This window comes from Myxocyprinus asiaticus, chromosome 15 (assembly GCF_019703515.2).
Source record: "Myxocyprinus asiaticus isolate MX2 ecotype Aquarium Trade chromosome 15, UBuf_Myxa_2, whole genome shotgun sequence".
Taxonomy (NCBI): domain Eukaryota; kingdom Metazoa; phylum Chordata; class Actinopteri; order Cypriniformes; family Catostomidae; genus Myxocyprinus; species Myxocyprinus asiaticus.
Genome location: NC_059358.1, coordinates 28293640 through 28306917, shown reverse-complemented (window position 1 = coordinate 28306917; position 13278 = coordinate 28293640). Strand labels below are relative to the sequence as shown.

Here is a 13278-nt window from a genome sequence, read left to right as displayed (position 1 = left end):
TTTAAAAAGCTAACATTGATTCTCATCAATGTTCTATTGATTTTAATAATTAATAATTCTCTTTGATAATTATTAATTATTGCTAATAACCAAACTTGCTCCTAAACATAGAACACTACATTTACTGGAGTCCCATATGAGGTTTTAATGAACTAATGAGTTAGATCCAATTAATTAATTTAAATATTAATTAATAACTACAGAAATAATTATTAATTATTTCTGATAGTAACACTGATCTAAACAACCAGTAAAGCCCTACAGAGGGGACCCCGTTACATTGGTGCCGTGACCCAGATGAAGCATCAAAGTAATGTTTAATGAGACATTAAAACAAAGACAAAACAAACAGATGCATACAGGGCAGCTGCCTGTAGCTGCCGCATCTCGTTACACTTATCCCTCTCCTTGGCTGATTAACCCGATTGGGGGCCGGGCGTGCATAGTCACGGCCCGGCCCTCCTCCTTGTCACAGTCTCATAAGGGCAAGGACTAACACTAATAACACACAGCCCATTAAGCTGTACAATATCAGAAAACCATACAGATGGGCTGAAAACAGCACAGAGGTGTACCAGAAAGCAATAAGCAGCCAAACAATAGTACTGCTCTTTGATAAGATTCTGGATACCACTTATGCTCACACTAAAGGTGTTAATTTGACTGTAAATGATATAAATAAACAAATAAATAAAATAAAATAAAAATAAAAAAAGTCAAAATTGAAAACAAAAACTGGACAAAATTATGCATCCAAAAATGAAAAAAATTGGTTCGATCAAGATTGTCAGGAAATAGGGGGGGGCCTAGAGTCGCGAGTTTGAATCCAGGGTGTGCTGAGTGACTCCAGCCAGGTCTCCTAAGCAACCAAATTGGCTCGGTTGCTAGGGAGGGTAGAGTCACATGGAGTAACCTCCTCGTGGTCGTGATTAAGTGGCTCTCGCTCTCAACGGGGCGTGTGGCAAGTTGTGCGTGGAGAGTAGCATGAGCCTCCACATTCTGCGAGTCTCAGGTGTCATGCGCAGTGAGCCACGTGATTAGATGCGTGGATTGACAGTCTAAGAAGCGGAGGCAACTGAGACTTTTCTTCCACCACTCAGATTGAGGTGAGTGACTGTGCCACCACGAGGACCTACTAAGTAGTGGGAATTGGGCATTACAAATTTTGGGAGAAAAGGGGATAAAAAATAAAGATTGTCAGGAAATTCGTAAAAAACTCATGTTCTCTAATCAAAAACACAGATCCAAATAATACAGAGATTTGCCTTCTTTACAGTGAAACATTAAAACAAATACAAACATACACCAAAAAAAGCACAATACACACAAAAGCAATACAAGTCAGTCAATACAAACCAATTTTGGGACAACTGGAACAACCTGAAAAAAAAAAAAAAAAAAAAAAAACTAACTAGGAAGAAATGGCAATCCAAAACGGAGAAATATGGGAAACACGTTTCAAAGCATTATTTAATAAAGTAGAAACGGGCACAAATTTTAAGCAAAATCAGATAACTAAACAATTGGATGTACTAGAATTGGCAGTCAAAGATTATCAAAACCCATTAGACCTTCCTATTACTGAAAAGGAACTTAGACTAAATTACCCCCCCCCCCCCCCCCCCAAAAAAAAAAAAAAACAAAAACACACCATCTGGACCTGATGGGATATTGAATGAAATGTTAAAATATAGCATCACTAAATTCCAATCAGCCATTCTAAAATTATTCAATGTGATTCTGAGTGTAGATTACTTTCCTGACATCTGGAATCAAGGACTGGTAACACCGATCTTTAAAAAAATAAAATAAATGGAGATTCATTTGATCAGAATAATTACGGAGGCATTTGTGTGAGTAACAGTCTGGGAAAAATATCTTGAAGTATAATTAAAGACTTTTGGTCTTCATCACAACACAATGTCTTGAGCAGAAGTCAAATAGTATGTTTACCAAATTACTGTACATCTGAACATATTTACACATTACAAACCTTATTTGAAAAACATGTTGTCCAAAATAAAAGGAAAAGAAATGAAAAGAAAAAGAAATTTGACTTTAAAAAAAAAAAAAAAAAAAAAGGCATTTGATTCAATCTGGCACAATGGATTATTTTACAAACTTATTGAAACTTATGACCTCATTAAATCAATGTACACTGAAAGTAAATGTGGCATCAAAATTAACACAAAAAAGAACAAGATTTTTTTCCCAGGAGCATGGAGTGAGACAGGGTTGCTGTTTAAGCCCAACATTGTTTAACATTTACATCAACGAACTAGCAACCAGTCTGGAGGGATCTACAGCCCCTGGTCTCACTCTATACAACTCAGAAATCAAATGACTTCTGTACTCAGAGGACCTGGCATAAAATCATGACCTTCCAGAAAATGATCCAGATCTCAGGTAATGCAACAAATATTCACATTAGGAAATAACCAAAGAACACACTGATCACACTACAGTTGTCTAGGGCTAAAAATCACTTCCACTGGAAACCTTAACCCTGCAGTAAATGAACAGAGATAAAGCTTGCAGGGCTTTCTATGCCATAAAACGACAATGTCCTATAAAGATACCTGTTAGAATTTGGCTAGAAATGTTAGAATCAGTGATTGAGCCAATTGCCCTGTATGGCAGTGTGGTGTGGGGTCCACTGACAAATCCAAATCGAGAATTTACCAAATGGGAAAAACATCCAATTGAGACCCTGCTTGCAGAATTCTGTAAAAATATTCTATAAGTACACCAGCACTCAACAAATAAATCATGCAGGGCAGAATTAGGCAAATAGCCACTAATTATAAAAATACAAAAACAGGCAATCAAATTCTGGAAACAGCTAAAACTCAGCGACCCCCACTCATACAATTATAAAGCCCTGCAATACCAAGAACTGAGCAAAGAAACCAAACCCCTCTCTCAGCTGGACCAGAGCTTTAGTCCTGATGCTTCACCAACATCTACTAACCCTCATCACACTGCACAGCTGTGCATAAGGTCTCACGTAAGTTGGGGCGTAAAGTTTACACTAAGGATTTAGTAACTACTAGTTAGTTTGTAACTAAGTCAGTGCTTAATTTGGTTGCACCACCTGTTCTTAAGGTAAGACTTAACTAGTACTAGCACTTCAAAATAAGAGTCCTAGGAAACACGAGGGAGACAGACTGTGACAAATAGCTGCTACTGCTATCTGGTGCAACTGGCTCCTGGACCAGAACAATACCTCTAAACTAATTAGATACAGCCAAATCACAGCACAAATAAAACAAAATGATATCACTTATTGGGAAACTCAAACACAACAACAGAGTAAAATGCAATGCTATCTGGCCCTAAAAAGAGAATATACTATGGCAGACTATCTGTACACTGTTACAGATAAAAAATTGAGAACCACCTTGACAAGGTACAGACTCAGTGGACACAACTTCACTATAGAAATGGTCAGACACAGGAAAACATGGCTGCCACAGGAAGATCACACTGATCAAAACAAAATTTAGACAGAGCTGCATTTTCTAACAGACTGCATAAAATACACAGACATCCGAGAAATTTTTTACCACAAAATTAAACATATTCACAGCACATTTGACCATTTAACAAACAATAAAATACTGCCCTTTTTATTAGGTGAATACAAGGACTGCTGTGTGATAGCAGCACAATATGTGTCTGTCTGCCACAGAATGAGGGACAGTGAGTGAACTGACCTGAGTCTGTATCTCCAACATACTTTACTTTGTCTCTTTCTAGTTTTTTTTTTTTTTTGTGTGTGTAATATTTAATTTTTCCTTTCTGTGTGACTTAACTTGTGTAAATTTTTATTATTTAACATTATCCTTTTAGTTTTTTTTTTTCTTATATTATGTACATTGTTTTGCACTGTCTTTGTTTTGCACTCTTTTAATTGTTTAATGTTTGTCATGCCAATAAAGCACCTTAAAAATGAAAACTGAGAGAGAGAGAGAGAGAGAGAGAGAGAGAGAGAATTCAGTCGGTTATAGAACCCCTAGCACTCTATGGATGTGAAGTCTGCGGCCCACTCACAAACCAAGAGTTCACCATATGGGACAAACAGAATTCTGCAAAAATATACTGCGAGTACTATGAAAAACACCTAATAATGCATGCAGAGCAGAATTAATTAAAATACAAAAAAGAGCCATTCAATTCCATGCCCACCTAAAAAACATAGTGATACACAACCCCTTCACCACAAAGCCCTAGGATACAAAGAGCTGACTTTACAATCTAAAACATGTCCAGCTAATCCCCAGAACAAAACCCCAGCTAGACCAAATCAAATTATTAAAACACAAAAAGAAAAATATCTAAAACATTGAACAGAAGCAACAGCTCAACAAAGTAAATTGGAATTCTATCTGTCCCTAAACAGCGAATATAAACTGGAAGAATACCTGAGCACAGTCACTGACCCTAAACTAAGAAAAGTCCTGACCATGTACAGACTCAGTGAACATAAGCTTGCCTTAGAGATGGGCAGACACAGACAGACCTGGTTACCAAAAGAAGACAGGCTGTGCCCCCACTGTACACAAATTGAAGAGAAAACAGAACTGCACTTTTTAACAACATGCCCTATATGCACAAATTAGGGAAATATTTTTTCCCCATCTCAAAGACTTTAATCGGATACATCACAAGGACAAACTTTCATACCTACTTGTAGAAACCCCAGCAAGCTCAAACCTGGCTGTGAAATATGTCCTGCCACGACAAAAGGACAACCAGTGGAACAGGACCACTACCACACAATAACCGAAACACTCTGCCACAAGCCTAAAATTGAAAACAGCATAACAAACTGCTTTTATTTACACTTTTTACAATTCCTTTATTTTATTGTATTTATTGTATTTATTGTTTTCTTTAACTGCATGTATATGTGTGTAAATGTTATGTATGTATATTTAATATTACTGTGTTTTGGCAATGTAAAGCTTTTCTTTTACCATGCCAGTAAAGCTATTTGAATTTTGAGAGAAAGAGAGAGAGATGCTGAAAATAAGATGTGACCTAGGCCAAGACAAAAAAATGCAAAATATGGTTTTGGAGCAAAAAAAAAAAACAGTTGAAAGGAGAGCGGAAAAAAAAAACACATAGGCAGGTTTCCAGTCTTCTTTTACTGAGTAATGAAATTTCCAAGCTGGCTTGCTTTGCCCTTTCGGAAATCCAAACCAGAGTGTTAACCAAATGAATTTGGATTATGTTTTCGACTGTGAAAGTGTCTGCAAGTCTAGACACTTTTTCTACAAACTAGCCAAACTCGTTTTATGCTTTCCATCATGCTGCTCCCTTTGAGTGGCTTAAGCCAGTTCACCAGTTCCTCCATTTCTCTCTCTCTCTCTCTCACTCTCTCTTTCTTACACAGTGTCTCTCTCCCTTTGTTCTTTGCTGAGTGACTTCTCAGCCATAATCATAATCATACATAAATACCCCCCCACCCCCGCTCCCCTTTAATCTGAGATAAAAAAGAGCAGACAGACTCCTCCTCCCTTCTCTCTCTCTCTCTCTCTCTCTCTCTCTCTCTCTCTCTCTCTCTCTCTTTCCTCCTGTCTCCCTTGCTCGTATTCTTGCTCTCTGGACTTCTCGTGTGTTGCTCTGATGGAAATGTGGCGAATCTTTGTGTTTCTCTCTCTTGTGGTCCACCCCAGTTCAACTGAAGAAGGTATGAAACTTCCTTTGCTCCCCTAGTGCACCTGGCCCCCCTGTGTGTGTGTGTGTGTGTGTGTGTGTGTGTGTGTGTTTGGGGGATTTATCTGCTGGCTTTTACTGTCCTGTCCTGTCTGGCAGTGTGTTGCCATCTGGCATTTATGCAAGTCTATGTGTACATGTATTTCCAAAGTATTCGAAATGAGTTTGTATGTCTGTTTGTGTTTCTGATACTTCACCGTCATAAACATTGGCACACAGCTGGAGTGTGTGTATGTGTGTCTGAGGATCTACAGTATACAGACCCACATACTGTATAATGAGTGCATGTGTTTATGAGATGTTACTGTGAACTGAAGAGCTCTCTATGGACCCTGCCAAGCTGCGTTCACTCTTAACAAAAGAGTGTAGAACAGAACTAGTGGAGGGGTGAATAATTTGTGGTGCAACCTTTGTCTCTCTCTGACCCTAGTGAGCCCCCCCCCCCCCCCCAACTTTCTGCCCCCTTTGCTGATATTATAACTGCTATAATGGCCCTCCACCAATCCCCAAGGAACATTCAGCTGTGCAACAATACAGACACCTTACTCACTATACTATACATCTGTGTAGCCTTTCACTGGTGTTTGCTCATTCTCTCTGTGAATTATGTGCTATTTTTCAATTCGCTAAATGGTGTTTTTAGTCAGTGTGTTGCAGACAGACATAAGCAGTTTAAATAGACGGATTGATGAAGTTGGCATCTCATATTGAGCTCTTTGTGAAAAATCTGAGCGAGCTCTCAGTGACTCATTTTTGTGTTTGTGTGTGTGTGTGGTATTTGAATGCCAGTCTGTTGGAACGTGTTGTCTCACAGAAGCTTGTATTTGACACAGTTATTTATTTGTTTATTTATTCTAACTTTATCTGAATTTGTGTGCAAAAATGGTAAACAGTAGGGTGTGTGGAAATGTTTGTGTATGGAATTATATGTGTGTATTTGTCTCGTTTTAAAGCCTCAACTTTATATATATTTTTGGCATCTTTATTTTTTTTTATGTCATGCAGAGAAAGCTTTCACTGCTATTGCACTGTGTGCGTATGTGACATATTGTATAAAGCATTCAACTTTCTACCTGATTTCTTCATATTTCGACCTGATCTCTCCCATAAAATTTGTTTTGTTAGTGTAACCTGGTTGTATTTAGGTTGATTCAGTGATGTTAAATCATATTTTTGACTCGAATAAAACCATTTAATATTTCAGTGTACACATTGGTCCCATAACATAGGCTCTTATTATTCAAGGCAAGTACATATAGACGTTCCCTGAAACTCATACCTTTCATCACATTTAACTAGTCACACAGACCTTCCCTCTGGCCCATAACTCTAAACTAATGCAACAAACATCTTTACCTGCCCTCCTATAGCAAAGACCTACAACCTTCATCACCTTTAATTAGCACTTTAGCCATTCGCATAGACCTTGCCTGGCTGTTCACATAATGCCTCCTGGCTTCAATATCTCTGTAAGGTAATTTACAGTCTGCAACTGAAGACACCTTTTCTGGGCTCATTAGACACTTCAGACTAGTGTTTCTCAACTGGTTTGCTTCAGGACACAGATTTTACACTGGACATCAAGTGGTGACCGAATAAAGTACCAAAAATGTTTATTGTACAAAAGTAAACAAGAGTCAAGTATTGAAATGTATTTATTGGTTCAGTATTGGTTTCTAAATGTCTCTTGAATTTTGATGGTTTTCCACTCTCTGTAGCCAATAATTCGCAGTACAAATCAAACTGTGGCTGGCACAAACCACACTTATCATTGTTGCAAGTGAACCTGTATTTAATGTTACTGTACCTTGCATAGTTTTGTACAGGATTTACGAGCATGCCACACAACCTATATTTGGCTAGCTACTATGGTCGCCGAGTGATGTACAACACAACAAAATTAACAAAGCAAATAAAAGCAGAAAACAAAATGGAAATAAGCCACAACACAACAAAATTAAGCCACAACGCAACGGAAAAGCCACAGCACAATGAAAATCAGCTACAACACAATGAAATAAGCAGCACAACGAAATTAATAAGACACATCACAGCACAATTATAAAAAAAGAAATAGTTACACTGTACTTATTTGTCCTTAAGTGCTCTGGCCCATACCTGATTGGGTTTCTACCACAACTCTTAATGCACAAAACGTCTCGGTTACTATCATAACCTCCGTTCCCTGATGGAGGGAACGAGATGTTGTGTCAATGTAGTGACACTCGGGGTCGATCTTGAGAGCCTGAGACACCTTCAGATCTTTGAGAAAAGGCCAATGAGAATTGGTGAGTAGAATTTTCATGCCACTCCCCCCGACATACGGGTATAAAAGGGAGGCTGGTATGCGGATTCATTCAGGTTTTTGCACTGAGGAGTCGAGACAAGGTCCCGGCCATTACAGCGGTGTAGTTCAGCCTGTGGCAAGAGGGACACAACGTCTCGTTCCCTCCACTGGGGAACGGAGGTTACGACAGTAACCGAGACATTCCCCTTCTGTCTGATGTAGTGACACTAGGGGTCCCTATACGAAACGCCACAATGGCTGAACTGTGTTTCGTGAACTGCCGATGCAAGTGTAGGCAAGCTATTGTGAGTGTAGGAACAGATGCACTCGGACTGCACGTAGCCTCCCCAGATGCCTCAAAACATCATGTAATTCCCAACAACCCTGAGGGGGGGAAGGAGACATATCTAGTATGGGAGCAGAAGTTTTTCTCTCCACAGAAAATTATATCCGGCTGGGGCCTTTAAATGCTCATAAAATGCGCTGGGGAAGGCATTCTTTTCCGTTCCTTTTCTTTCAGGGGGAAAAGACCCCACGGAGGCCACACCCTGCCCTTAAGGGGAGGGTAAAAAAGTGGTGAATACGTCATATGGGCCTAAGGCCGCACATGGTAGAGGCGCGGCATTAGGTCCTGCCCTTCGTAGGGGAGGAGCTTTACAAACGCAGCGACCGGGGCAGAGAAGGCTCTGCCAAGGGAGACGCAGGTCTACCGAAAAAGGGAGACCGTACCGCGGAAGATACACCACAGGAGGTTACCGGGGTAACCGAGACTTGTGGAGCACTTACCCCAGTACAGGGCACATTAGCACACGTACTGGGTCCGACTACGAATTCCTCCACTGAATTTGTGAGCCAGAGGGCTAGGAGGAAGGACATCCAGGGTTCACAGGTTGTGAACACGCATGGGAGAGAAGAGCGCACGGCTTCACCTCGTGGAGGGGAAAGGCGCTATACACAAGCAGTACACCCAGCCAGCTGCCCCGCGTAATGAAACGTACCTGTTCATACCTGAAAGAACACAGGATGAAACCGGCTCAACACAGAGATTGTAAAATCTCATGAAGGTATTGGGTGTTGCCCAGCCCGCTGCTCTACAGATGTCTGCTAGAGATGTGCCATTGGCCAGTGCCCACAAGTATGCCACACTCCTTGTGGAGTGTGCTCGAACCCGCAAGGGGGCGGGCACGGACTGATCGATGGCGTCCACAATCCAGTGGGCAAGCCTCTGTTTGGAGACAGCGTTCCCTTTCCGCTGTCCACCGAAGCAGACAAAGAGCTGCTCAGAGTGTCTAAAGCTCTGCGTGCGATCCAAGTAGATGCGCAAAGCACGCACTGGACACAGCAACGATAAGGCTGGGTCTGCCTCCTCCGGGGGCAGTGCTTGCAGGCTCACCACCTGATCCCTAAAAGGGGTTGTGGGAACCTTGGGCACATAGCCCGGTCGGGGTCTCAGGATCACGTGAGAGTCTTCAGGACCGAACTCTAGGCACTCTTCACTGACAGAGAACACTTGCAGTTCCCCAACCCTCTTGACTGGAAGTGAGCGCGGTCAGGAGGGCGGTCTTCAATAAGACGGCCTTTAACTCGACTGACTCTAGGGGCTCGAACGGGGCTCTCTGTAGGCCTAAAAGGACCATGGAGAGGTCCCATGAGGGAAAGAGGCACGGCCTAGGAGGGTTCAACCTCCTGGTGCCTCTCAGGAACCTGATGATCAGGTCGTGCTTACCGAGAGACTTACCTTCAACAGCGTCGTGGTGTGCTGCTATAGCAGCTACATAGACCTTGAGAGTGGAGGGGGACAGCCACCATCCAACTTCTCTTGTAGGAAGGAAAGCACTGACCCGACTGTGCACTGCGCACCTCTGGGGGTCTTCGCTATGGGAAGAACACCACTTAGCGAAGATACGCCATTTCAGGGAATATAGCTGCCTTGTAGAAGGAGCTCTGGCCTGAGTGATCGTGTTAAACACTGCGGGCAGTAGACCAGTTAGGTCTTCCGCGTCCCATCCAGGGACCAGATGTGGAGATTCCAGAGGTCTGGGCGTGGGTGCCAGAGGGTGCCCCGTCCCTGAGAAAGAAGGTCCTTCCTCAGGGGAATTGCCAGGTAGGTGCTGTCGCGAGGGGCGTGAGGTCCGAAAACCAGGTCTGGGTGGGCTAAAACGGAGCCACGAGAATGACCTGCTCCTCGTCCTCCCTGACCTTGCACAGAATCTGTGCAAGTAGGATCATTGGGGGAACACGTATTTGCACAGCCCCTGGGGCCAACTGTGTGCCAGCACTTCTGTACCAAGGGGAGCTCCCATCAGGGCATACCAGAGCGGGCAGCGGGAGGATTCCTGGGAGGCGAACAGGTCTACCTGTGCCTTGCCAAATCGACTCCAAATCAGCTGGACCACCTGGGGGTGGAGTCTCCACTCTCCCCTGAGCGTCACCTGCCATGACAGAGCATCTGCTGTGGCATTGAGGTTGCCAGGGATATGAGTGGCCCGCAGCGATCTGAGTCACCGCTGACTCCAGAGGAGGAGGTGACGGGCGAGTTGTGACATGCGACGAGAGCGTAAACCACTTGGTGGTTTATATAAGCCGCTGTTGTCGTGTTGTCCATCCGGATCAACATGTGCTTTCCCTGGATCAATGGCAATAGCCTCTGCAGGGCGAGCTGTCCTGCCAGCAACTCGAGGCAGTTGATGTGCCAACGCAGGTGAAGTCCTGTCCAGGAGCCAGCGGCTGCGTGCCCGTTGCTCTTGGAGGCGTCCGTTGTAACCACAACACGCCTGGACACTTGCTGTATAGGGACTCCAGCCCACAGTAACGCAAGGTCTGTCCAAGGGCTGAAAAGGCGGCGGCAGGCGGGCGTGAGAGCCACAAGATGTGTGCCGTGGTGCCATGCATACCTCGGGACTCGGGTCTGGAGCCAGTGCTGTAGCGGTCTCATATGCATCAACCCAAGCACCGTGACTGTTGCTGAGGATGCCATATGACCCAGGAGCCTCTGAAAGTACTTCATTGGGACTGACATTTCCCACCTGGATAAGTTCAGGCAGTTCAGCACCGACTGCGTGCGCTCGCATGTGAGGCGCGCTATCATTGACACCGAGTCTAACTCCGTGCCGAGAAAAGAGATGCTCTGAACCGGGGAGAGCTTACTCTTTTCCCAGTTGACCTGAAGCCCTAAATGGCTGAAGTGCGTGAGCAGCAGGTCCCTGTTTGCACACAGTAACTCTCAAGTGTGCACTATAATCAGCCAGTCGTCGAGGTAATTGAGTATGCGAATGCCCACTTCCCTTAACGGGGCAAGGGCTGCCTCTGCGACCTTCATGAAGACGCGAAGGGACAGGGACAAGCTGAAGGGGAGGACCTTGTACTGATATGCCCGACCGTCGAATGCGAACCATAGGCAGGGTCTATGTCAAGGTAAAATCGAGACGCGAAAGTACGTTTCCTTCAGGTCTACCGCCACAAACCAATCTTGATGCCGGATGCACGTCAAAATGTGCTTTTGCACATTGAACAGGAGTCTGTGCAAGGCCCGGTTCCGAACTTGCAGGTCCAAGATTGGCCGCAACCCACCGCCCTTCTTGGGAACGATGAAGTAAGGGTTGTAAAACCCCTGTCTCACCTTGGCTGGAGGGACAGGCTCTATTGCGCCCTTCTGTAGGAGGACCGCGATCTCCGCCCACAGGACGGAGGCGCTCTCGTCCTTCACTGACATGAAGAGAACGCCGCGGAACCGCGGCGGGCGCCTGGCGAATTGAATCGCATAGCCGAGATGAGATGGTTCCGGCCAGCGTCAGGGAGCAGTTCTCCGACCCGAGGCAGCCGCGCTGAGGGGACCTTCGAAGCACTTACCTTGCTCCGCGTGCCCGCCGTAAGGCGCCAGAGATGATGTCGTCCTACAGGCAAGGGAGTGCCGGGCAACTCCGCCAGGTGGTGGCGCTCAGCGGGCACAGGTGTGCCGCAATTGCCTTATCCACCTGGGGTATCGCGGCATAACCCTCGGCCACCCCACCGTCGAGGGTAGTGAGAGCAGATGAACTGAAGGATCGGTTTTGGGCAGAGAAAGGTGCCCTCCATGATTGCGTCAGCTCGTCATGCACTTCCAGGAAGAAGGGGACTGGAGGGGGCCACGAGTGGCGCGCCGAACCCAGAAACCAGTCGCGGCGGCCCGGGCAAGCATGGCGGTCAGGTCCGTGTCAACCTCAGACCGGGCTGCCACACCTGAAGGCGGCGGCCCTGTCGAGTCCTCGGCGTCCGACATCACCAAGGCGCTCTCCGATGCAGCAATCAACATCTCATCTGGCTCACGAGCTCCGAAAGAGACATTAGGCTGGCACTGATGCAAGCTGCCTGTTTCATCCCAGAACTGGACGGGTGCAAACGAGCGTACCGGGGAGTGGGCGGTCCGTGGGGGTTTACCCAGCGGAACCGTACCCATTGAAGCCCCCGAATCGCCTTCGTACCCGTAGGTAGAAGGACCAGCGGGGTGGGCAGCTGAAATGGCTTTCCCTCGAAAGAAGGAAAGTTGCGACCGCAACATTGCCATGGTCATGTTCTCGCAATGAGAACATGAACCATCCACGAACGCTTCCTCAACGTGATTTTGGCATGTGAGGCAGTGATCGTGACCGTCAGAGGCGGAGAGGTAACGACTGCATCCAGGAACTGCACAGAGATGGAAGGGCATCTTTAAAAAGACGCATCTTTAAAAAGACGTTCAATGTCACTGTGCCTGCTCTAATAGAGGAAAAATACTCTTTAGAGGAAATAAACTCTTTTAAAGCACTGTCGAAGCGCCCAGGGGCATAGTCTGCAGTGGAGTGCAGAGTGGAGAGAAAGCCGCTGGAATGCGCCATATATCCAACAGCACACGCTTCTGAAGAGGTGAATGGATCAGTAGTAGTTTTCAGCTCGCTGAAATACAACCGCTTGGCTCCGAAGAAAAAATCTGAATGAATCCGTATTCCAGCCTCCCTTTTATACCTGTATGTCGGGGCATGCAAATTCTACTCGCCAATTCTCATTGGCCTTTTCTCAAAGATCTGAAGGTGTATCGGGCTCTCAAGATCGACCCCTAGTGTCACTACATCGACACAACGTCGAGTGAGTGACAGAAGGGGAACTTCATCTACATTTGCTCGAATCCGTAATGCAATGATGCGAAAATGACATCACAATCCCTGCAGCTACTCTTACATACAGGCATTACAGTAGGTGTCCTGCTCCCACGAAAATGGACTGTATGCAGGGTGTAGCCCACACTTGGACGGTGA

At 45.0% G+C, this 13278-nt stretch overlaps 1 protein-coding gene across 4 annotated transcripts in view; it reads left to right on the top strand.

Annotated features, from left to right (window-relative positions):
• The window catches only part of LOC127453426 (ephrin type-B receptor 5-like), a 71551-nt gene that overhangs the window by 1354 nt on the left and 56919 nt on the right, over positions 1 to 13278 (top strand). For 2 of the 4 annotated variants that reach the window (XM_051719742.1, XM_051719743.1), the window contains exon 1: positions 5590 to 5695. The exons of 1 other annotated variant lie outside the window; for it this stretch is intronic. In XM_051719742.1, the coding sequence (XP_051575702.1) occupies positions 5632 to 5695 (64 nt within the window). In that variant the 5' untranslated portion in view covers positions 5590 to 5631. Of the gene's footprint in view, positions 1 to 5586; positions 5696 to 13278 lie in introns of those variants that run through there. One more of the 4 variants, XM_051719745.1, reaches the window with a different exon arrangement.